This window comes from Zeugodacus cucurbitae, chromosome 4 (genome assembly GCF_028554725.1).
Source record: "Zeugodacus cucurbitae isolate PBARC_wt_2022May chromosome 4, idZeuCucr1.2, whole genome shotgun sequence".
Classification (NCBI taxonomy): Eukaryota; Metazoa; Arthropoda; class Insecta; order Diptera; family Tephritidae; genus Zeugodacus; species Zeugodacus cucurbitae.
The window spans coordinates 53,147,441-53,172,291 of NC_071669.1; the positions used below are offsets into that span (position 1 = coordinate 53,147,441).

Here is a 24,851-nt window from a genome sequence, read left to right on the forward strand (position 1 = left end):
TAATTAATTTAAGATGAATTAATAAATGATCACATTTTACGAAATTAGAGTATTAAACAAAAGTGAAGGGGAACCAACAAGTTAAATTAGCTTTCTCGTGCTCAAAGGTTAAGAGAGTTCCAGTTTTATTCTCTGATATCTCGCATTTTGATTTAATACAGCAGTGTTAGTAGTTCACTTTACAAAAATCGCTAATAATCTTCATGTTTCATATTACATTATAATAATATTCATTTTCTTTATTATTTATATATAAAAACTAGATTTATTGCAGCAACTTGCTAAAGCACATTTTTAAGAAAATTCGTTAATTTCCACTTCATATTGAAAATAAATTCTTCTATATCGAAGCGTTGAAATAAAAATCCCTGTGTGCTCGGATAACGGCGATGGTTTTTGCCAGTACGCTGAATTACACATCCTTTAAATGAATTCAGACGAACGTCAATCTCGCCCTCCTCCAGCTTAAAGACATTTATTTAGTAAACGTTTATCAAGAATATTTTCAATAATGACATACCTCATCAAAGCCGTAAATGTCTTGGTAGCAGGTATACGAAATGCAACGCCGCACACAAGATTTCTTCATAACGGCTTCCAAATTTTCACACAAAGTGTTCCGTTCGCATGCTGTCTCGAATTCGTGATAAAGAATTTCCTGTATTAATATTATATATATATATAAACCAATTGGTTAATTCAAACATTTAGAAATCGTATTAATAAAATCAATAATCACACATTTTTGCTAGTCTCCTTGTAAGCATATTCAGGAAAGTGAAATGTTGCTGCTTTTGGCAACGTCTGACCACCAGCACCTTTTTCCTCGAAGAAACTCGCTGTAGACGCGCTTAAATTCGCTATAATTACTATAAAATTTACTAATATCAGTGCCAGCTCCATTCTACATATGTACGTTTATTGTACGTAATAAAATGCACATACAAATATACTTGTGAATGTTCGGCGCCTGTCATTTGATAAGGGTTGAATTGTTATTTATACTCGTATATGTATATAGATTATGTACGTTTATTAAACAAAAACTCAGGTGTCATATAATATAAATCAAAAATTTATTTATAATTCTAATAATTATTTCAAATAAATCATACAATAGCCGCCAAATTAAACCCTAAACCTATTCCGCTGGACTCCATAAAATATTCAACTATACTTGCAGTACTCGTAATATCGTATATTGCTTGTAAATCTATCTCACTGGTTTCTATAAAATGTATTATCTATGTAGCACCATTTTAAACTTTATCCTGTAAGTATTGTCGTGCGTCTTCGACCTAAAATAAATCAAATTGTATTTTGAAAAAATATAAAAATATGTAAGTTTTACCGTTTTGAACCACGCAGATCCTGTTTTGAACATCATTCTATGAACGAAGGACATGGTGGAACGTGGAGCTATGCCATGCATATGCAGATGTTTTACGGTAATGAAAGGCGGCAAGTGAAAGCCAAATAAAGCATCCGTTGTGCTGATATTATTTTTTTCAAAAAATGACTTCAGACCATGCTCCATGCTGTTCACTAAAATTGTACCAAAAATATTATATAATCTTGTTTATTTAAATAAGAAATTGGCTAACAACATATATATTGAAATTAAAATGTTTTAAGTTGTCGAGCGAAGATTATGGAAGCTTACAATGCAAGTATTGTGAGCGTGTAAGTGGTTTAAAATAAGCATTGTTTCCTCTTACCCAATGCTATATCATTTTTTGTCAACGCCTTCAAGCTCTCAACATGCCGCTTTGGAACAGCCAAGTAATGATAAGTTGATGATGGTTTTATGTCTTTAAATATGACAAAATCTGCGTTTTCAAATTCAATCACAGTATTGGGTTGTTTCCCAGCAGAAATCTCACAAAATATACAATGTCCCATATTCGACGAACTAGTTATAAATCGTAGAAATGGTAGAAATGCCAGCACACAGAGAACCAATAAAATTATAAATTTTTTGGCACTTAGTTGTTTTTGAAGAAACATCGGAGAAATCTAAACAATTTCTAAAATAATAACAAATGATAACAATAACATGTACTGCGCAAGACGACAAATTCAACTTTGGAGACTTCACCACCTACCAGATGTCCAAAAATTTTGCTGACAAAAAAGCAATTGGTTTAAATTCCTTATACAAAATGTAATTCAAAATGGAAAAAAATATAATTACATATGTATATATGGTATTTACGATTAATAAAAGTAATCAAAACAATCAAAGTATTAAATATATTTAATTTGGATTTGTATGTAGGTAGTGGCAAGTTGCTTTTGTAGAATCAGCTGTAGTGCTGTCAAATTGATTGTGTCACAACAAAGCAAAGTGTACAATGATCAAGCGGTAGGAGGAGTCAACAAACTGCATTAAATACGTGAATGTGGGAGTGCAAATTTAATTGATAACGAAAAAACGAAAATTAACTTCATTAATAAACGTAAAATAAAAACCAAAATTATTCATATATAAATAAGAAGTAAAATAGCATGAATGAACTGAAAGCACCGTCTCTCCAATCGCTTTTGGAGTCGGATCGTGGATCTAGTGACAGTTTGCTTGCCGAATCACTGCTTGGTATTGACGATGTAAATAAATAGCTCATCATTTACGTATACATTTGTGCAATAAGTTTTAAAACATTTTCAGTTGGATGATGTGGAATATTCAATACCGCCAAGTGGTGAATTGCCCACCTTAGAGTCGGCATTAAGTGAATTTGAAGCAGATTCGGACATAGGTTCAGAGTTGGGCGTACCAACACCGGCACCAACACCTACGCCCTCATTAGCAGAAGAGGGTGGAGTTCGCAATGGCGGGGCAGGCGGAGGCGGTTCTATAATGCGTTATGCGATGATGCATGGAGTATCTGCACAAATTGCGTCAGCTGCGGTAAGTTTATTAACAGAAATATGTTTAATGAGTGCCTTTATTAAATATCTTATATTTTACGGATGTTTCAGGATCGGGTAAATGCTGGACTTGCAACTGCATGCGCCGTATCAACATTAATCGGCATTGGTACCTCACACGGTCACATACTCAATTTTGATATAACACAGACACTACGCTGGGCACATCAGGACAAACATGGGCAAGGTGCCGTATCTGCATTGGCATATAATCCAGACTGTACACGTCTATTAGCTGGTTATGCACGCGGACTTGTTGTAATGATTGACACACAATCTGGGGACGTTTTACGCAACCTATTTGACGTGATTACTCCGAACACCGGAGTTTTGCATATAAAATGGACCTCCAGACCGGCACTCGCTCTCTGCTCTGATTCAGGGGGTTCTGTATGGTCCTTGAGCTTTACCAGAAAATTAGGTATTCGTGGTTGCTCGTCACGATGTCTTTTCAGTGGAGCACGTGGAGAAGTTTGCACCATGGAACCATTGATGATTGATAGTTCTCATGAACTCGATCAATATTGCATTATTGCTCTGGCCACTTTATCAAAATACTTTATTGTAACTATACGTCCACGACTAAAGGTAATAAAATATCATGCACTACAGGGGCCAGCTGATTGCTTACCCGTACTGGCATGGCAAATGGTTCTAATTCAGGCAGCAGACGCTACGCGTTCAGTTGACCCAGTTATCGTAGTAGGACGTGGCAATCAATTGTTTTTCCATCAACTTTTTATGGCAAATGGGCGTATTACTTTACTATATTTGCGACATGTGCAAATGCAGACAAATTTACTATCGGTTCATTGGTTGGGCCCAAAGTGTGTCGCTTGCATGGATGTATCGGAAATACTACATCTAATAGATGTGCGTTCCAGCAAAGAACTTGAATGCATCGATATGGCCAATGCTGGCTTGGTTTATGGTTCAGCTCAATTCAAGGGACTCGCGACCGGCGGTAATGTATCACCGGCTTTAGCTTTAGCCGGAACACATGCATGTTACAATTCTTTAATGTCGCGCGGTACACAATTATATATTTTGGGTGCAAGATCTTTACATATGGTTGCTGTACGCACGTGGACGGAGCGCATTAGCTACTTGGTAAAACCTAAATACCCTTTATAAATGCTAAAAGTAATTTTAAAAGTTCTTATTATTATTTTTATATTCATTACCTAGGTGAAAAATCAGAGATGGCAAGAAGCATGTGATCTCGCGCTGGATGGTTATCGTGCCACTGCTGAGCGTCCGCGACGTAAAGCACAAGCAAAAGAGCGAATTATAATGTTATTTAAGGAGTATTTGGCTGCTTCGGCCAGAGCGCCTGATTACTGTCTCGGACCAATTGTGAAGTGTCTGATCACAATAGGTGAACTGGATTTACTATGGACACAATTGTGGGAACGTTTACAAAATAAAAGCCTTTATCTACAACATATCACTGAGCATATAGAAAATGATAATATTCAACGTGTCAACCCAACAATTTCACAAGCATTGGTAGATCATTGGTTGGAAATCTCACCAACAAAATTAGAGGAAATTATACTTAAACTCGACTGGACCTGTCTGGATTTGAATCAAGTGCTAAAAGCAGCCAAACGTTATAAGCTTTATCGCGCACAAATCTACCTCAATACACATGCGCTTAACGACTACTCAAGTCCGCTTACCGAATTGATACCGTTGGTAGCGCAAGAACCATCAGGGCTTGGAAACTCGCTGCTCGTGTACATATCAAGTTGCCTAGCCGGACGTGGTTATCCAAGTGGTGAAATACCAGCCGATTTAGTTCAAAATGTGAAGCATGAGGTTCTACGCTGCTTAACTTCGCTACATTCAAATACTAGTGTGCCGAATGAACTGCCATATCCTTACTTGCGTGCTCTACTCAAATTTGACACAAGAGAAACCTTAAATGTGATTTCGTTAGCTTTTCAGGAGAAGGAATTCAGTGGTGAACTTGGTTTCTCGCATCGCAAACGCATAATTAACATACTCTTAGAAATAATGACACCTGAGAACACAACGGTAAGATAAATATTGCAAATAATTTCATATTTACCAAAGTGAATACACTTTGATATTTACCAATATGAAATGTCAAATATTTTTATTATTCTTGTATACTTATTTTTTACTTTTCCATATTGTCATTAATATCCAGTGGGCAGAGATTGGATGCCTTTTAAATTTTATTGCCCAGCAAATATCACAACAATGTCTAAAACCCGACACTCAGCTGCTGGAGAAAGTGCTCAATCACTTGGCGAAAGAAAAAATCACGAACGAAACTACACGACAACATTCTGAACGCGAGAGCGCTTGGCATGAGCTGCTCATTAACAATTGTCTAGATGAAATCAGCACGGATGAGGAACAATTGCTGCTGGCGAAGCGCGCACATTGCTACTATGTGCAGGAATACCTACTAGAGAAGTTGCACCGTTACGACGATATTGTTGAGTGTTATCTGAATAATGAACAGCGTCATGACACCATGTTTAGCTATATGGAACGCCATGTGCATCAACCAGAGCGTAAAATATACGAACAAATTGAGAAACACTTCAAACGCATGCTGGACATCAATGCCAAGGAAACAACGCGCTTAGCAGACTTCCATTTCAGCGCGAAAATTAACAAATTACTGGAAGTGGTGCAAGATGATGAGCAAGCGTTATTAACTTTTCTCGAGCATTTACACCGCAGAAGATATGTTCTAACTGCCAAACAGAGTGCACAATTGCTGGCACTTTTGTGCAAATATAAAGCAGTGGAGGTCGATGAATTTGTACGGCAATCGGATGAGTATCGTGTAGAAGAGGCATTGAGCTTAGTTTTAGCGCATAAACTAAACAAAACCGCTATCTATTTGTATGAAAAGCAAGCCAACTATCACAACGCATTCGAGTTGTCCGTAGAACTCTTGGCCACTCTACACGGTGAAGCGGCGGCAACTTTTGCACAAGAAATAAGCGACTTGTGTGTGCGTGCCACAAATGCGCTGCCAAAAACGGATTGTGAACAATTTTGGTTTACGCTATTGCAGCAAATATTGCCACGTGATGACCTCAAATCCAGTACGAAGCATATGTTGCATTTATCGTCGCAATATGTTGATTTGCCAAAACTCGTGCAACTTGTGATGAACACCCGCAATATGTCGGGTAATTTCGGTGATATTAAAGATTTGCTAATGAGTATGCTGTCACAATCTCGTCTTGAGACGGATACCATGGAGAAAGCGCTACAAGTGAAAGGTCAAGAGCTAGCAAGCGCTTTTGCACGTAAACGTACTGAGGCTAAACGCGGTCTCCTCGTGTCAGCGATGCGTTGTGCCATTTGCCAACAACGTTTGTATAATCAAAGTGATATACTTGTCTTAGGTGGCTGTGGACATGCTGTACATGACACATGTGCCACAACATATAATGAAACAGTGCAATCGCGTCTAAATAACGGTGATGTTTCGCAAATGACGCAAGCTGATAATGATGCAGCAAACGGCATTCATGTTTCATGTTCGCATTGCTTATCGGAAATAAAAAACAATCTTTATAATAATATAATGAAACTATCCGAACCAAGTCGTACAGTTTTTCGTCACTGCGAATCGGCTCTTAATATACAGCAAAATGTTAATCAGATGGGTGTTTTGAAATTAAAAGCACCACCACGAAAGTTTACTTGCAACTAATATAGTGAAATGTTAAATATTCAATTTTGTAGTGCTTTGTTTAACAACTCATAAATAACTGTGTATTTGTTTTGCAATTCATAAATAACTGTATCGGTTTTGCTAGTATTGATTATTTAAAGAACAATGTGGAAAGTTAAATATGCAATCCTGTAGTGGTTCGTTATAAATAACTCTGTATCTGTTTTGCTACTATTGATTATTTAAATAATTTTTCATCTGAAGTAATTGGAAATTGATCTGGAAATTATTGGACATTAGCCTGGAAATTTTGTTTAGAAAATAATTATAATAATCATAAATTTTTGCAAGTTAAATTAAATTAAATCGAATAAAAAGATCAAATATTTTTATAGGCACAATATGCAAGGGATTTCCTCAGATTTCCGTACCTTAAAATTAAATTAATTTCCATACATAAGCAAATCCAATACATTTCAGCAAAATTAAAGTAAAAGTTATTTAATTAGCATATACATATTGAGCCCAAAAGGCAAAATCTTATTTGTTTTATGTTGTAGATTTCATCTCAAACAATAACTTGGTTTTTTGTATTACTGTTTTTCATATTGTTTCCTTTCATCCTAATTTTCATTAAGCGAATGTTATAGGTTATGTGAAAAAAAAATTGTGTATAAAATGAAAGTGATTCAGTATCTTATACTGATTAGTTGATTTGTTTTTGTTTTTGAAGAAATAATTATAGCAACATAGATAAAAGCATTTGTTATTCAATTAATCACTTTTCACAGCACTCGGTATTTGTTCTGCGCATTATTAAGCCAACAGTATTCCTTGCTAACTAATTACTTACTGCAAACTATAATTTTTCAAATATGTTATCATAAGTTGTATAAGTCACAAAAATACATTGTAAGTTTTGTTTAAGCTTTAATACGTGTGTATGTATGTACGATAATAATAATAATAATCGAAATTATTCGAAAAATGCTTGTATTGCATTTGAAATGAAATTATATATACAATACTGTAACTGAACTATCAATTAATTAATTAAAACACAAACCGAATGTAGTTAAATATAATTATTTACATAAAATGAACTATTTGTGTTTTGAAATGCGAAAAACGTTTAACATTACGCTGATAGCTCTTTTGGATATAAATTGCTATAGTATTGCACAAATTCAGCACATTGCTCGGCTAAAACGAAAAAGGAACAAATAATTTATTTATAAAAGTAAAAGAAGAATCAAATAACTCACATTTCAAGAAGTCCATTGTGCCACGTTGGCGTAGATTTCGCAATTGGAAGTATTTGAAAACGCTGTGAAATACCAAAGCATCCTTAGCCTTTTGTGCAGCTTCTAGGAATTTGCGTGCCGATATGGTGTCACTGTTCATCGAATTGCGTGCCAAACGTAAGGCATCCAATACTTTACCCTGTCCCAAGAGCACCTCGATTATTATCTAATAAATATGCAAAATATATTAATTTATTATTCTATTAATCAGTCATATACAATGTATACTTACATCATGCGCTTCGATCTTACTCAACATGTCGAGTGCAATTTGTGAAATAGCCGCATCAACATTGGAATGTGAAAGCAAAAAGCAAGCAATTGGTTTTGATTCCAACAATAGCGAGTAGCTGACTAAATGCCGCAATGTATCAAAGCTGCGATTGCGTATAAGTTCACTTATAATCATCTTACTAAGATCCTCCTGCGCAGCGATATTATGTTTGTTCAACGAGTATAAATATAGAATTAAAATCGTTTCGGCATTTGCATGCTCACTTATGGGTTGGAAGACGTATGTGAACATGTCCTGCTGTTCAATAAGCACTTTTGGAGCTGGTGGCAGTTTTACAGTTGTTTTAACATTTGATGGTTGGGCAGTTTGCGTTTGGAGTTCCAATTGTACCCATGAACTAAAATAGATTTTATATATATAATTTACAATTATAGCATCTAATTTAGCAAACGTATGTACTTACGCATAAACCTTATTGATCTTATTAAAAATGGTTTCCAGTACCGGCAATAGTGTACCTTTGTACTGTTCGTCTACCATTTGGTGCAGCATTTTTAAAAGTGCTTGTTTGCCATTTGTACGCTGTAGTAAGAACTCTGTGAGCCGTATGCGATCAGAAATGAGTGTGCAAAGTTGTTCTACGTTAAGATTTAAATACCACATACAACCGAGCTTGGCATCGATTACAATATTCGGCTGAAATAGCACCCAATGCATAGAATCTGTAACCAAATCAAATTTTAGATAAAAAAAATTGCAAATTTACTGTTATTTCAAAATAATTACACAATTCGCATTGCATTGTTTGTCCGTCTGGCGATAAGCTTGGCAATTTCAGCGCAAAAGGTCGAATCGATCGTCCTGGCGTAATGGGAGTGTGATATGTGATACCATTTGCTTGTTCACCAGTTAAAGCAATGTCAAATAAAAGTGATGTAGCCGAAGCCTGATGATGTACAACTATTAAGTTATCCACTGTATTGATTGCAAATCGTCCAACATGACCAAGTCTAAGCACATGACATTTACGAGGTGCTAAGCCGGGTCCATTAAGCAGATATACTTCGACTTCCATCATACCTTCAGTGTTTGCTTGTAAGAGAAACACTGCCATTGTACCATATACCTGCCCCAGCGTTACTTTACTCTCCTGCACTTCATTATTAGTGTTGGCCACTGAAAAGTATGAATGTGTTTCTTTTATATGGCATATTGCAACTTTAAATATCAAATAATACATACTTTCCAGTTTTGGCAGCTTAGTTATAGATCTCTGTTTTATTAAGATTGGCACTAAAGCGTTGTTATCCGTTGAACAAATAAGTGCAATATTCGATACAGTACACCATGCAAACCATTTGATACCGATATTCAATGATTTTACGCCACGCAATTGACGCTTTTCTGGCAATACAGTGAATATCTCGATGCTACTATTGGAGATTATGGCAACTTCGCGTGTATGAACCCATACGAAACCATATACGAGCGCTTTAACCTGATGTACAATACTTTCCTGTAGTAATGGCTGGTCGCCTTGAAAGCAGATGAATTCAACGGCATTTTCTCGACGTTGTACTGCCAAAATTTTGTTGTCTGGCGAAAATTTAATGGAACGTATAGTACCGCGATCATTCATACAAAATGATATGACTGATTCCTCTGTTGGGCCCTTAACTATCACACCAGTTGCCCCACCACTACGAACAGCAAAAATCTAAAAAAGAAAATTGTGGCGTAGTATTTATCTTATACACTTGAAACGGTTTTATACCTGGCAATTTGAGTCGTCGAAAAATACATTTGTTAACTGGCTGGCTGCGTCGAATCGAATCGGACATTTGGACAATTCTATATAATGGCGTGTTTCCATTTTAGGTTAATAAAGCACTTTTCGTAATTTTTATTTTCAATAACAAAATATTAGTTAAAATCTTAAAACAGAGAATTCACTAGATGTACAAATATAAAAATTTTGTAATCAGCTGTAGTTAATTTGTTTATAGCCACTTTTCAGAGATGCCAGTCTGAATAGTTTTTTTTTTATTTTTTTTATTTAATTTTAAGTGTTATTAGAAACTAAATGTAATATAAATAGATATATACCTTTTTATATGCCAAAAAATAAATCTTTAATTTACTATTTGTTTTTGAGATATATGTAATACTTTTGTATCTCTACATTTCCACTTACGTTTTCCTTGTTGAATGTATGTTAACCAACACTGCATTTACAGCTGTCACCTACAGCAGTGCTTTCAAGATATTCCTGGATAGGATTGGGCAACTCATAAATCCTATAGTAACTTATAAGGATTTACAAAACTGTTAATATACAAACCAATTTTGCATCAGTTTAAGTTGCGCTATCTTATTTCAAAATGGTAATTGGGTACGTATAAAAAAGTCAGTATGTCAGATCATTTATTTACGTAATGGCTTTTTAATCCGCATGTCCATCCCAATTATTGGAACCACTGCAGCTTTCTTGTTCGAGCCGGCATTGTCGTTGGTGCTGCATATTACTCAAAGAAGCTGGGAGTATGGGGTACGCCGGAAGAATCCGAAAAGCTATACAATAAAATAAAAGAAAGTGCTCGACCCCACGCAAAAGAGCTGGAAAAGAAATTACCTTTTGAGGTTCCAGCATTACCTGAAAGCGGCGAAGCACGTTTCCTGGCGAAGCATTATTATAACGAAGGTGTTAAAAGCACGTTCCACTTTATTGAAATGTTGCCATGTTACACCGGGCAATTATTGCACAAAGCTAAGGTGGAATTTCAAAAATTCTCGACTCCCCCATCCCCTAGCGCTGAAAAGTAAAAATGCTATTTAAAATATTCGATGTTACAAAGTCTATTTATAAAAAAAATTATGCAAGTTAAATAAAATGTCGCAATAAAAATCAACAGTTAAACTATCCAACTAGTAACATGCGAATAAGGAAATTGCCACAACAGATTGTACTCAGTTACTATAATTGAACGGATTTAGGCTGTGCAATGATAATTTCAACGACCTTGCCATTCTTCAATCTAAAACATGTACGAATTACGAAAAATACGAATCGATAATATTGTTAACACTACCGTTTAATTTCTATTCCACGAGTAAAACTGGCCTTTTTGTTAGAATATGCCAGCTCTAGTGGAAGAAGTAATATACAGCGAAGTACCATTATTGACAATACTGTGGTAGTTAAATAATAAAAAATGTTTTTATTCCATGTTTACAAAATACTATTTTTTATTGTGTAACTCTTACCATTTAAGGTTTAGTTTTCAGTTTCCAAATTGCATTTTTGCCACTTTTCAAATGATAATATAATGCGTTCGCTTTTTTATTACACAAAGATGATGTTCGTAAGTTGCTTAGCAATCGATTTACAATCTTAATAATTTTATAAAATAAAAGTCGTGCAATTTTGTTTTTTTCCTTTACTTTCTTTTTCAAAGGTGCAACCTTATATGTAAGTTCAGTAAGTAGTTAGTCATTAACTTCTTATATTTAATTACTACTATCATTGTTCAAAAGGTCATCTGCATTTCGATAAGATCGTGCTTCTTCTTGATAATAAGTTTTTTTTATTATGTTATTTTTTCAGTTAAAATAGAAATTAACTGCAGTGCAAAATCTAATCGATGATTTTCAATTGTTGCTCCTGCATCGACAAGAATACACACGCACACTAATTCCTAAAACATCCGCTTCTATAAAATATATGTATAGCGGCGGTTGATAGAAAATGGCTGTGTTTGTTACTTTTGCTCCATTTTAGTTAACACCTTATTGCTTCTAATATATGTATATTGTTGTTTCTGCTGCTGGTTTCATTGACTTCATCTCGGTTAGGTTGGTTGTATTTCTATTGTTAAAAGGCAGTAACGGTAGCCACACTTCAGGCCTTAGTCTCCACTGCCGGTGTGGACTCGACCTTCGATGCCGCGGCAGCCGCATCTGTACCAACGGCAGCAGCGCCAGCCTTCTTCTTAGCACCACCCTTACCCTTCTTACTTGGTTGTAAAGGTGTAGCGACAAGTTCCTGAAAGCACAAGGCACGATTAAATTTCAGCTTACAGGCAAAGGCAAATTTGTATTTAATTACCTTTAATTCTGGCTGAGCTATGCTATGCTCACTAGCATACAACTCTTCCGTGAAAGGAATGCCAGTAACCAAATTGACACCATTGGGCATAAGCAACACAGTATGCTTAAATTGCGCAACATATTCAGCTGTAATAGAAAAAAATTATATTTTTACAAATCTGACAAACATAACCTACAAATTCAAGCGTAAATAGTCAATGTATCAAATGCATTTGTATGCGTCCTTTAAGATGGAATTTCTATGCAGAGATAATGCCATCCACGAATAGGCCGCCACTTAATATATGCAAAAATTTATAAGCTACAATTAATTAAAAATATAATTGTAGCAACCACATTTCTGCAAAATTAGTGTAAAAGAATTTTATATAGATTGTTGCAGTAATAAATTTTGCATAAGGCACGCAATAAGTGCTTTAAGAAAATTTATAACTGTATTTTATCTTGCAAGGTGTCTGGCCGCGAGACGAAATTGAATTTCATTCGCGGAATTAATCCTTGCATGCAGAATATATATGAGAATATATGCCAAAACTTACATGGCTTTTCGTATAGAACTTGGAAAGGCTCAATCATCTTGTGGGATACGCATTCGACAACACCCATGCGCGCTTTTGTTTCTTCATCGAAGTGTCTAATATTGAAAGGCATATTTCCATACTTTGTTTTAACCTGAAATTTGGTAATAAAACGATTTTTTAGGAAATCTTGAATTCTGAACAAATATTTAAACATTTAAAAAAATTTTTGTTGTAAATATTTACTTATTGTGAATATTTACAACATAAATTTCTTGTACTTACCTCCTGTAACAGCGCACGAGATGCCTTTAGTTTCAACATATAATTTTCATCTGTTTTCTTATATATTGAGACCTTTGTATCCTTTTCGCGACCCTTTAATAAAAAAAGAAATATTTTTTTAGCAATTTCCATTAACAAAAACTAAATAGTTATTGCATAGTTGTCCTCAGATCTCATAATCTTACAATCTCCGAGCATCCGTCTACGATTCAGAACAAGTGCGCCAACTCGTATTAGCAAAACAGCTTATGAATTGGAAAATAATCAAAAGAAAATTCAAACGATTACTTTCACTTGCACTTCATCGACTGACTTCAAACTCTCAAGCGCGTTTTTTTAATCATTGGAAATGTAAAATACGAAATGTAATATGAATATTACAAAATAAACTCACAATCCCTTCGCCGGTGCTCACTATTACATCGATAGCGTAAACTTCATGTGTCTCGAAAGTGCATTTCTCGTGCTCCTTGCGTTGACTTTCATTCGGATTTTGTATAATAGTTTTCTCACCATCAATTTTAAATTGTTTCAACTCATGACTAAGCATACCTTCAATGGGTTTGCATTTGTACGATTCGCTGACTTGTTGCACGGCATCAGTGATCGTATAATTCTGTGTAGAAAAAAATTTAATTGTTTTCAATAGTAAATAATTTTTGGAAAATAATAACGGTATAAAATAATAAATATTTATGATTATTTGTACAAATGTTAGCAGTAAAAAAAGAAAAGATCGTAGTAGCACAAACTTCTCTTGGTATGACTGTAAATATTTTTTTATGCAAGTGTTGAGACGTCCCTTTCATTGAACAACAAAGAGACAATCCGTTTGCTTGCAAGTTGTCCATTGATGGAAATACATATTTATATACAACCATTGTTACAATATTGTCATACGAAACAGTTCGTGTTGGCAGTCGAAAAAAGAGCGAGTTTCAGTGTAGCAAACTTCTCATGGTGGACTGTAAACATTTCTTTATGCAAGTGTTGAGATGAACTCTTCCATTAAACATACAAGAATTAATCCGTTTACTTGCAATATGTTTCATTATATTTATGTATTTCCATGGATTTATTTTAATGTTTGACGATTAGTAGGGAGCAATGCATTAAACTGGCATTGCACCATTGTGGGTCGACAAATTTCCTTTAGCAAACAAATTGTCCGATTCTGCTAAAATAGCAAAACTGGGTTTATGATTTGTTTGCATAATATAAAAAATTACCTTTTATTTTATATAAAAAAAATTATATATAAAATTAAGCAAATAAAATATGCAAGACACTTACGCTATTTCCAGATTTCAATAACCGTAGTGCAGCCTGCACTGCCCAGTAAGCAGCTAAAACTACATCAGCTTGACGTCCAGTCACTTTTTTATCCTTTGATGCACCAATAACAACTGTATGTGCTGCTACGGCAATAAAACCATCAATATGTGCTCCAAGATCACTGTTAAAATATTAGGTCAGAGTATTTGTTATTCTCTAGTTTCAAATATATGCAAATTTGTATTATCTAAAATATAACTTAAGAAATATCAAATTAACATACAGTTTACTATTTATTGCATTTCTTTTTTTTTTTAATATCGCACGTACATTTTAACAACATCTCCTTCCTTAAGTATGTAGTCGGCATCATTTTTCGATGGCGAGAAATGGCAAACGCAGTTATTGACAGACAAACATGTTGGGAATGCAATGCCCTTTTTCAAGTCCTTTTCTTTTTTATAGACCTTAAAGAAAACAAAATATACTTGTATATGCCGCAATATTTGTATCATAAATATTTTATCAGTTGTTTGTTCTCAGATCTCATAATCTTGCTATCTTTAAGCCTCAATATCACCAAAGTCGAAATTGCGCCAACCCAGTTACCAAATAAATTTTCGATAACCGGTGGTAGTAATTCAATGAACTACTGCAATTCACAATTCTAGTGATACTTATAGCCCTCAAGCGCTGTTTTCTTAATCATTGAACAATATCAATAAAAGCTTTGTAATTTATGAATTATCTACTAAAATCTTACCTTGCTGGTTTCATCGATAATAAGGTTATCTCCCTTAGTACAGATGTCACGTACAGATGCTTCGGCCACACAGACGTCAATTACAGCTTTAAGTGTTTCTGAAAGCACAAGGGAATAATTAAGATTTGTTTTTATATTAACGAAAAGATATAAATAGTTTTAAGAAATGCAAAAGATTTTTGAATAATTACAGAAAACTCGACTGCTAATGTGTATACATATTATATTATCATGTATTAATAAACAACTTTAAACGTGTGCTCTCAAGATGTTTTGAAAACAAATGCGTGGCATTTTTATTTTTTAACCGATTGCGCGGTTTCTCGTTGGCATATAAATATATGAATACATATAAACTAATAATATAAAATAGAGTGGCATGTAAGAAATAATAAAAAGAGTATTCCTTCAAATAATAATAAATTTACTATAAATATATCTGAAATGACCACTAAATTTAGAGGTTATGTTCAGTACTAATGCATTACGCGCCGCGTGGCTTGCTTACATACTTCATTGTACATGTCAGCGATTTAGTTTCACACTTACAACGTTTTTTTAAGTTAATAACTATGATATTAATTAAAAAATGAAAATCTAAATTTATGCACATCATATAATTTACACCATACACACATTTCTCACATATATATACTCACTGTTGACTATTTCACCGGCCAATTTGTACTTGGTTACAACCAAATCTTCAGCAATGGTTTTCTCTGGAACCTCTTTCTCAACTTCGGCCATTTTACTCGTTCAATGCAGATGCACTACGAAATCTAAATTTTCAGTCCTTTAATGGAAAACTTAGCTTAGAACTTTATTTTCCAGTTGGGCAAGCTTACGTTTATTAGCTAATAAATAAGCTTCAAATTATTAGAATTTGGTTTTTACTGATTTATAATCAAAACTCAAAAATCCCAAAATACTTTTGTTGAAAAACGCGATCCAATCACAAAAGCTTTATTTCACACGTTGCTCTTTTCGCGACGGTGGAATTGTATAAAAAGAAAGAAAACGATGTGAACACGAAGCATCGATAGTTGCTGCATGATTGCCAAGGCACAATTTATTTCATTGAAGGAAAGATACATTTTTATCAAAAATAAAAACACAACGACTTAAGCGTAAAATGCGAATACAAAATTACGTCATTAGAAATTTATATGTGAATAGTTATTATAGTTAACGGCGTAATAGCAAAATAATAATTATCTGTCAACTATCGGGAGCATGAGAACCCGCAACCCTATGATCGATAGCTTAAAACGATAAATTTTTGATATTTTTGAAACAATCAATTAAAATTTATTCATAAAACGTATTCAAATGTAATAAGTGGTCGAATAAATATACGTTAGTCGATCTTATTTTGAGAAATGACAATAATGAAAATAAAATCCTGTTTTTCGTAGATTTATAACCCAATTTCTGTACTGAAAATTGCAAAATTTTTAAAGTAATAAATTCTTTTTTTAATAATTAAACGGCAATGTAAAGATTTTTGCTTTTATTTTTGTTATTGTTATTTTTGTTATTTAAAATAAAATTATAAAAAAAATTGTATTTATTTAAAATAATATAAAAAACAATCCAGTAAATAAAAGAACACTCTGTCATTGCAATCACCTGTTCATTTGTGCATACCATTTTGACAATCAGCTGTTAAGTAATCGAAATGTGTGTGTGGGTGGGTGAATGGATTGTGTAAAATCTTATGACGAAAATGTAATAAATTAGATATAGAATTGTTTAAAACTCTACTTCCTGATTTACGTAAAAACCGGAACAAGTGCGATGTTTGCCCGCTTAGCATATAGACGACCGCTGGTGTTGATAACACAAAAATGTCTACTCGACGTAAGCCCAAGCTCAAGGAAATTACCACAACTATGCAGGCAACGACTTGCGCCATTCCAGATACGTGAATTCTATCAAAAACGTAGTGAAAGTTCTACTGATGCTACGCTAACTCGAAATATTTGGAATAAAATTTTCGGAAAATATTTGTTAGCTACCAATATTCTGAGTTCGGGTATTTTGATGGTAATTGGAGATTTGGTTGCACAAGAAATCGAGTATCGTCGACGTCGCAACGAATTTGATGAATTTGATATCAAACAAGATCGGTATGACACAAAGCGGGTTTTCCGCATGTTCGTGGTCGGATGTTTGCAAGGACCGCTACACCATTATGTTTACAAGTGGATGGACTATGCGATGCCAGTGGCTAACGTACGGAATACACTACGGAAAATTCTCATTGACCAAATATTTATGTCACCAGCTTGCATTTTGATATTTTTCTATTCTGCTTGCTATCTCGAGCAGAGGTCTGTGCAGGACACAAATAAGGAGTTGTGTGATAAATTTCCAATAATTTATCTAATGGATTGGGCTATGTGGCCCGCAGCACAGTATATAAACTTTAGATATTTGGATACAAAATATCGTGTTATGTTCGTAAATGTTTGCACAGCTGTTTACAATATATTCCTTTCATATATGAAGCATGATTATTGAGGGAAATATTTTCTAGTATTCCTTGTAACACACATTGTGATGTCGTACCTAATACTAAATATTATTTATAAATAAACAAATGTGTAAATTGTTAGAGGCTATAACAGAATTAAATGTCGATATTGTTGTTATACAACAAACACATCATATGAAGAAAATCAAAGAAACGGAAATTTTATTAACACACCTCCGTGTTATGGAATATGTTTGTCAACCTCAGGAGTAATAAATACACACACTGGTAAATAGTGATTTAATTTATTTCCGCGCACACAAATTTACTATAAATAAAAAATATTTATTTATTCTAATGTGTAGCTATTAAAAAGAATGTGTTGTCTTTTATTTATATTCAAAGTTTATTATTAAATTATAATTAAATAATTATTAAATTATATTTTCAACTTAGACATATATAGAGTTATATACAAATAACTATTAAAAAAAAATACGCTAAACTTATTAAAATCCCACTTCCTCGGTGACTGCAACACCGAACATATTACGAACTAATTGCAATTGTTCCTGTTGAATAAAATTGGCCATCAATGTAGTAAGTACATCATTTGATCTTAATGTCTGTTGCTTTATGATCATACGGAAATCTTCCCGCGCCCCTTTGTCCGCACCACGTGTACCAACACGGCATACACTTGTGCCCGTTTGCGCAGGTGACAAATCAAAAGCAAAGTCTTCATTATGCGTATGCCAAATATGCAAGAATTCTTCGATAAAATCGATTGTTACTATGTACGTAGTAAACAAGCGATAAGCGAAAGCCCTACGCGATGTTATTAATGTAAATATTTGTTCAGCCATAAGCGTCTCACGTGGATATTCCAGTTGCAATAACACCAATAAATCGCCAAGTATTTGATCAGCACAATTTGGTTCATAAAGTTTGCGCTGTAAAATAAAATGTATGTATGTGTGATATACAATATTTCCTTCGCATTTTTTTCCACAAAACTTACACTTAATGTATTAATGATGGCTTTCGTACAGTACTGTATTAATGCTTTCTGAGTCAGCGGTATAAATATCATATGTCGTGGAACCTTTAATGTAAGATGCTCCAGAATATTTCCTTGCGTCGCTGGTAGTTCGTCAATGATTTTCACTATACATTCGAAACCCTGCAACTGTTTAAAAAATGCATTTGTGTGTTAGTAATATTAAGATGAATATAGAGACATAAACATACCGTCAAATTTCCTTGCAATAAGTTTAAGCTGAGTATTTGCAAATTCTGTACCAAACTACTAGTCACCATCATCTCAGACATCAATTTCTTTGCCTCTTCTTGGTGACCAAAGTATATAGCTAAATCAAAGAGAAATCGCGATATCCAAGCAGCTAAAGGTAATGTGAGCAATAATTTGCTGAAATCACGTTGAAATTGTTCCGTATTTAAAAGTTGCCAACATTGTGCCGCATGCACGAATGCTTTCGATATGTCTTTGCTTGTTGGCGTAGTTAGTGAAATCTGTGGCGGCTCCATGCTCTGTACGTCTGGTGCTTCCATTTTCCAGTCAACTGGAATTTATTGGAGGAGAAACGTCAACGCAGTTCATATTAGCAAATATTTGATTAGTTTTACCTGTGAAACCTTCCACCAAAACGTGATTGATGCTAGCATCTTCTGATTGTGTATAACAATTCTTGATATAACAATGTAGTGAATATATGAATAAAGTGGTAGCATAGAAAAGCACTTGCGTACTGCCAGCAGGACTAATTGAGACAATTTCTATCAGTTTATCCCAATAAACATTTTGACCCCAAGTTTTATTGAAAGGCAAAAATGTTTCCCAACGTAGAATTTTACCACAGAGCATTAAAACTTGGAATATCTTCTTCCATATTTCAGTGTTATCACACTTATTTTCATCATCAATTATCTGACGTATATAATATTCTAATGAAATTGTGAATAGCCGGCAAACAAGGACCGGAGGTAGCTCTGGTGTTTTGTGGTAAATCAATGGTAATGCCTCTTCTACCAACATTTCCTGGTATTTTTGTGGATTTTGTTTCATGCCGTCCGCTATCATCTCCAGCAATCTTGGCTACAATGAAATTGCTATTTAGTTTTTATTTTTCAAAGTGTTTCTTTTATAAACTTACCGAATGTGTGATTGCAGCTTGTGGGAAACGTTTCAATATGAGTAGCAATAATTTGCATTGGTGTATACTGTTTTCGGTATTATTCACTGTAAGCAATAATATTTTATGCTGTACATCATACGATACATGTTGGAACATTTTCACGTAAAATTCTTGTGCTGGCGTAATTTCATTTTCTGGTGCTCGCAGCGCATTGGTCAGCTCATTTACCTCATTCCACAATTCCGCATTTTGACTTTGGAAGTTGAGCGCACTAGAAATTATTTTATTAGTATTTGTTTACCACTATTTCGGTAATATGTACTTACATATTGCTAAAGCATTTAGCAGCCTCTTTAAAATTTTTCGCCTCTTTCTCCAGCTTATACGCTTCAAACTGAAATTGCGAATACATTTTATTTAGTTATAAAATATATATTACCAAAGCTTAACACTTACCAATATATCAAAGCTGTTTGGATATAATGTTTTTGCTGTTATCAACCAGGCCTTGGCTGATGCAGTGTCAATGCTCCTGAGGTTTTGTGCCTGTGACACTAAATATTGTTCTTCAGAAGCTGTTTCCATAATTTAAATTATAAATTTATAAAGAGAGGACAGGAAAGTGAATGTCCAACAACTAGTAAATAAATCACACACTGTAGGGTTTTCACAAAATCGGTAGCCGGGAAGATACGAAGTAACAACAAATTGGTTTATTTTAAGAACCAAATGATGATCGATTAATCGATAGTTTGGATTTGAGGATATATCACCTGTTACGTTTACTAAAAACAAACAGCTTAAGCTGGAACTACATAGAGTAATGAAAACTTCCAGTTTGAATGTGTTGAATAACTTATAACTTAGATAAAACATTTACAGAACTAAACATAATGCACTATTAAATAAAGGAAAAGGTATTATGATATTTTATAAAATAGTTGTAGGGACGTGGATATCTCTTTAGAAAATGAACTCAAGTAATGAATTAAAGTAAAAATGTTGGTTGCTATTTAAAAGCAACAAAACAAAGTGAAGTTGGTTGTGCTTACGCAATATAGTGTTGGAAAGTTGAAGAAAAGTCCAAATTTCATAGCGTTGTTGCGTAAGCATACGTAGTCAAACGCTAACGTGAGATGAAGTTACAGCTTTATTCTTGATTCAATTTATTATCGATAAATGTTATTATTATTGTCGATTTTTGTGATTTTATCGAACCGCAGTTTCACCATAATGTGTAAACAATCATCTCGAGAGTTAGAAATTATTTAAAATTTTAAATATATGTAATATCCACAGTTTTCTTTATTTTTGTTTTCAATATGAATGCAAATGGATTCGAACAATGGGTGAATTTATTTATAATGTATATATATTTACACAGAAAAGCTAATTTAAATTATTTAGGGTGGCTATATGGAAGCAAAAATCACCAAGCTTGAGGAGCAATTTTCCGCTTCGAGCAATCCTTACCGGAAGTCCAACTTATTTTCTGGAATATCCATTTTTGTCAATGGTCTAACTAATCCTTCGGCTGATGAGTTAAAACGTATCATGATGGTCCATGGTGGCACCTATCATCATTACGAACGTTCGCATACCACGTATATTATAGCATCCAATTTGCCAGATGTAAAAGTACGTAATATGAATACTAGTAAAATTATAAGTCCACAATGGGTGGTCGACTCGCTAAAAGAAATGCGGTTGTTGGACTATACCCGTTATTTGTTGTATACAAATCAAAAAATATCACAGCCAAGCTTAGTTTTTAAGAATATTAAAAAGAAAGATCGTGAAAGTGATATATCAATCAAGGAGAATGTTGCCGACACACAGTGTAAAGACGCGGTTCAGCACGATATTACCACTTCGACGGATGTTGACACAACCAACAGTAAAGAAATGGCGCGTACTGCGGTAGATCCAAAATTTCTTTCAGAGTTTTATAATAATTCACGATTACATCATATCGCTACACTTGGAGCTGGTTTTAAACAATACGTATCAGATTTACGTGAACGACATGGTACAAACGGTTTCCCGGCACGAAAAAAACTAAAGGAACAACTGAAGAGTAGTATAGAAATGAAAACTACGCCACCAACATTGGTCATGCACATCGATATGGATTGCTTCTTTGTGTCCGTTGGTCTCCGGAAACATCCTGAATTAAAGGGTCAACCAGTTGCGGTAACACATTCAAAAGGTCCGTGAGTTTGCTTTTATTTCGTTAAACTGTATAACAAAAATTTTTTTTATAGGTGGTGCCAGCGCAAACGAAGTGCCCGTTCACCCCGGCGCTGATCGCAAAACTGAAATGGAATTGTTTGCAAAGCGTTTTGAGCAACATTTACATAATAATATATTATCTGAAAAAGTACGTGGAGGTTTTGAGGCTAAAATGTCGCTTTCCGAGATTGCTTCATGTAGCTATGAAGCACGCGCCAAAGGTATACGCAATGGCATGTTTGTCGGACATGCTTTAAATTTATGTCCTGAGTTAAAGACCATACCCTACGATTTTGAAGGCTACCGTGAAGTAGCTTATACCTTATACGATACTATAGCACAGTACACGTTAAATATTGAGGCGGTTAGTTGTGATGAAATGTTTGTTGATTTATCGGATGTATTAGCCGAAATGGAGGTGGAACCAATGGAGTTTGTGCGTGCTGTGCGCGAAGAAATGCGCACAAAAACGGGGTGTCCATGTTCCGCTGGTGTGGGTGGAAATAAGTGAGTACCGAAGAACTAATATGAATGCAAATTGTGTGCTAACATTATGCTTTGTAGATTGCAAGCGCGTATGGCAACAAAACGGGCCAAGCCAGATGGTCAGTATCTACTACTACCAGAAGTTGCTGAAGAGTATATGGCAGACATTAAAATCGAGGAATTGCCCGGAGTAGGCAGTAGTACGGCTTATACTTTGAAAAATCATAACTTAATTACATGTGGGGATCTGCAGAAAATTACGCTATTAAAATTACAAATGCATGTTGGCAAGAAATTTGGTGAAACCCTCTATCAGTTCTGTCGTGGTGTCGATAACCGTCCGCTAACTTATGGGCAAGTAGGAAATCAATTAATGAAATAAATAAATGTTAGTACATATTTTTATTTTCATATTTCAGATACGTAAATCGGTTTCGGCAGAAGTTAATTATGGTATACGTTTCAAAGAATTCAGTGAATTGGAGACTTTTCTGCGACAACTATGCACTGAAGTACACACGCGTCTGACAGACATAAAACGACGCACGAAATGTGTTACCCTCAAGCTAATGGTGCGCGCCAAAGATGCACCACTCGAGGCTGCAAAATTTATGGGTCACGGCGTCTGTGATCACGTAACAAAATCAGTTTCACTGTCCGACTATACATGCGACGTAGAAGTGATCACACGCACTGTGATTGCTACGATGAAGGCATTAACAATACCGCCGAATGAGTTGCGCGGCATAGGCATACAGCTTTCGAAACTCAATGATCCTAACGAAGGCAAAGCACGAAAAGATAATGCAATAATGAATATGTTTAGCAAAGTGGTGGTAAAGAAAAAAGGTGAATTGCTATTTGTTATAAAATATAAGAATTGTTTATTAAAATTCGAAATTATTCAACAGACCAAATACCTCAACCGTCCGATAGTAATAGTGACATTAGTACAAAAGATAATGCTAAAGCACCTATAATATATAAGTCAGCACCAAATGAGCACAAATCAGTAGAAATCAGCAAAGAACTTGGAAAACGTACACGTAGTAAGACTACTAGTGCTGTCTCGGAGAAAAAGTCGAAAAATGCATCTGATATATTGAGCTTGATGCAAAACGTTAGAACAAAACAATCAGCTTCAACTGCGCGTAACACTTTGAGTATCGCCAATTCCATACCGCAAGATATCGATCCAGAGGTTTTTGCAGCACTACCTGAGGACATACGTAATGAAATTTTACAAGCTCATGGTGAAGGAATACAGAAGACAACGAAATCGGATATGCCAACTCAACCGCCAGGCAATTCAAATTTAAGTATACTAAACGAAAGTGATTTTCAACCATCAACATCCAAGGCAGCTGCACTAAAAAAACAACGTAAAGAGCAGAAGAAATTACAAAAGAAACAAGAAAATCAACTTAATGAATATAATTCAACAAAGATGCCTCAAATCGATCCGGAATTTCTAGCAGCATTACCGCAGGAGTTACGTATGGAAGTTGAAAGAGAATATGGAAGTATGAAAAGTGTAGGGTCACCTGAAAAATGTGAGCCATCCGAACTGAAGAAAAAAACCAGTAAACCACCAAATAATGCTGTTGAACAGCGCCAGAAAATACAAATATCTGTGGACAATATTTTCATGCAAACGAATTGTAAAGAATTGATTTTAGCTTGGCTAAAGAGCGCAGACACACCAGAAGCCTATGATGTGGATTTGATTGCCAAGCATGCCGAAGAATTAGTCAGTGCTGATGAAATTGATACACTATACACGCCATTAATTTATCTCTGCAGGTGCGTTTTAGCGTTTTAATAAATCAATTAATAAAATATTTTCAAATTTATTTTATTTGAAAGGTTAATTAATCACCAGAAGACTAGTGGCACGCCCAGTGATTGCATGTGGCATAAAGCCTATCTTGACATAATTAAACTGGTTCAAAAGGCAATGGCAAAAGCTTATAACGGCCGAAGTCTCTTTTTGGGCGCCAAACTAAAGTGTGATAAATGTGAAAAATCGTAAATTATTTATAAGACTCTTAAAATCATTTTAAGTACCCGCAAATACAACATAACTAAAGTGACCTCATTGTGGTAATCGACATTGTTGTAAATTGCGAAAATTCTTCCCAAATATGTATATAATTTTAAAAACGTTGAATAAAGTGAACCGGAATGTTAATACGACAAATGAAATCAGGATAACGAAGGAAATTGAAGAACACCCCCTGCGTTCACAATTTAACGTTGGTTACTTTTATCACAATGCATTCCAAAAAAGTTCATCTTCACATAATCCCTCAACCTTGTACTTATTTATTCCTTCTTTTTTTCAATATTTTGCATTTATAATGTGATTATTTTTTTTACTGTATTTTGTAGTTTATTATTTAGAAAAACA

The 24,851-nt window shown here is 34.6% G+C and overlaps 9 protein-coding genes across 11 annotated transcripts; 4 read left to right on the forward strand and 5 right to left on the reverse strand.

The window, feature by feature from the left end:
- Positions 1 to 25: 25 nt before the first annotated feature.
- On the reverse strand, positions 26 to 903 carry LOC105211069 (uncharacterized). The gene is made up of 3 exons (XM_011182339.3): positions 742 to 903; positions 521 to 658; positions 26 to 464 (listed from the first exon to the last, which is right to left on the reverse strand). Exons 1-3 carry the CDS (start codon positions 901 to 903, stop codon positions 282 to 284), a joined length of 483 nt encoding a protein of 160 aa, XP_011180641.1. The 3' UTR covers positions 26 to 281.
- A 151-nt stretch (positions 904 to 1,054) lies between these two features.
- LOC105211070 (adenosine 5'-monophosphoramidase HINT3) lies at positions 1,055 to 2,236 on the reverse strand. Of its 2 annotated transcripts, XM_029039513.2 has the most exons (4): positions 2,106 to 2,236; positions 1,719 to 2,027; positions 1,352 to 1,545; positions 1,055 to 1,298 (listed from the first exon to the last, which is right to left on the reverse strand). In XM_029039513.2, exons 2-4 carry the CDS (start codon positions 2,005 to 2,007, stop codon positions 1,260 to 1,262), a joined length of 522 nt encoding a protein of 173 aa, XP_028895346.1. In that variant the 5' UTR covers positions 2,008 to 2,027; positions 2,106 to 2,236; the 3' UTR covers positions 1,055 to 1,259. The 2 variants fall into 2 exon arrangements, with proteins under 2 accessions (XP_028895346.1, XP_011180642.1); XM_011182340.3 differs by lacking the exon at positions 2,106 to 2,236 and having other exon boundaries at positions 1,719 to 2,077.
- A 93-nt stretch (positions 2,237 to 2,329) lies between these two features.
- Positions 2,330 to 7,817, forward strand: LOC105211071 (vacuolar protein sorting-associated protein 8 homolog). The gene is made up of 5 exons (XM_011182342.3): positions 2,330 to 2,607; positions 2,669 to 2,911; positions 2,983 to 4,041; positions 4,120 to 4,971; positions 5,108 to 7,817. The coding sequence occupies exons 1-5, from the start codon at positions 2,509 to 2,511 to the stop codon at positions 6,638 to 6,640; spliced, it is 3,786 nt and encodes a 1,261-aa protein (XP_011180644.1). The 5' UTR covers positions 2,330 to 2,508; the 3' UTR covers positions 6,641 to 7,817.
- LOC105211072 (regulator of MON1-CCZ1 complex) lies at positions 6,749 to 10,137 on the reverse strand. Its single transcript, XM_011182343.3, has 7 exons — positions 9,915 to 10,137; positions 9,383 to 9,857; positions 8,927 to 9,316; positions 8,604 to 8,862; positions 8,138 to 8,537; positions 7,867 to 8,071; positions 6,749 to 7,804 (listed from the first exon to the last, which is right to left on the reverse strand). The coding sequence occupies exons 1-7, from the start codon at positions 10,011 to 10,013 to the stop codon at positions 7,740 to 7,742; spliced, it is 1,893 nt and encodes a 630-aa protein (XP_011180645.1). The 5' UTR covers positions 10,014 to 10,137; the 3' UTR covers positions 6,749 to 7,739.
- A 184-nt stretch (positions 10,138 to 10,321) lies between these two features.
- On the forward strand, positions 10,322 to 11,049 carry LOC105211073 (MICOS complex subunit MIC13 homolog QIL1). The gene is made up of 2 exons (XM_011182345.3): positions 10,322 to 10,532; positions 10,624 to 11,049. The coding sequence occupies exons 1-2, from the start codon at positions 10,522 to 10,524 to the stop codon at positions 10,961 to 10,963; spliced, it is 351 nt and encodes a 116-aa protein (XP_011180647.1). The 5' UTR covers positions 10,322 to 10,521; the 3' UTR covers positions 10,964 to 11,049.
- A 399-nt stretch (positions 11,050 to 11,448) lies between these two features.
- On the reverse strand, positions 11,449 to 16,105 carry LOC105211074 (proliferation-associated protein 2G4). 2 transcript variants are annotated; one of them, XM_029039485.2, is made up of 10 exons: positions 15,937 to 16,100; positions 15,748 to 15,870; positions 15,089 to 15,186; positions 14,656 to 14,792; positions 14,344 to 14,506; positions 13,445 to 13,666; positions 13,051 to 13,143; positions 12,787 to 12,919; positions 12,246 to 12,373; positions 11,449 to 12,182 (listed from the first exon to the last, which is right to left on the reverse strand). In XM_029039485.2, exons 2-10 carry the CDS (start codon positions 15,836 to 15,838, stop codon positions 12,039 to 12,041), a joined length of 1,209 nt encoding a protein of 402 aa, XP_028895318.1. In that variant the 5' UTR covers positions 15,839 to 15,870; positions 15,937 to 16,100; the 3' UTR covers positions 11,449 to 12,038. The 2 variants fall into 2 exon arrangements, with proteins under 2 accessions (XP_028895318.1, XP_011180648.1); XM_011182346.3 differs by having other exon boundaries at positions 15,748 to 16,105.
- A 629-nt stretch (positions 16,106 to 16,734) lies between these two features.
- LOC105211065 (mpv17-like protein 2) lies at positions 16,735 to 17,743 on the forward strand. The gene has a single exon (XM_011182332.3). The coding sequence runs from the start codon at positions 16,889 to 16,891 to the stop codon at positions 17,612 to 17,614; it is 726 nt and encodes a 241-aa protein (XP_011180634.1). The 5' UTR covers positions 16,735 to 16,888; the 3' UTR covers positions 17,615 to 17,743.
- Positions 17,744 to 17,947: 204 nt separating this feature from the next.
- LOC105211063 (integrator complex subunit 10) lies at positions 17,948 to 20,717 on the reverse strand. Its single transcript, XM_011182331.3, has 8 exons — positions 20,497 to 20,717; positions 20,180 to 20,379; positions 20,050 to 20,117; positions 19,742 to 19,994; positions 19,215 to 19,683; positions 18,819 to 19,150; positions 18,589 to 18,756; positions 17,948 to 18,520 (listed from the first exon to the last, which is right to left on the reverse strand). Exons 2-8 carry the CDS (start codon positions 20,306 to 20,308, stop codon positions 18,077 to 18,079), a joined length of 1,863 nt encoding a protein of 620 aa, XP_011180633.1. The 5' UTR covers positions 20,309 to 20,379; positions 20,497 to 20,717; the 3' UTR covers positions 17,948 to 18,076.
- Positions 20,718 to 20,871: 154 nt separating this feature from the next.
- On the forward strand, positions 20,872 to 24,498 carry LOC105211061 (DNA repair protein Rev1). The gene is made up of 7 exons (XM_011182329.3): positions 20,872 to 21,072; positions 21,131 to 21,932; positions 21,988 to 22,462; positions 22,520 to 22,799; positions 22,861 to 23,290; positions 23,353 to 24,244; positions 24,308 to 24,498. Exons 1-7 carry the CDS (start codon positions 21,046 to 21,048, stop codon positions 24,471 to 24,473), a joined length of 3,072 nt encoding a protein of 1,023 aa, XP_011180631.1. The 5' UTR covers positions 20,872 to 21,045; the 3' UTR covers positions 24,474 to 24,498.
- The last annotated feature ends 353 nt before the right edge of the window (positions 24,499 to 24,851 follow it).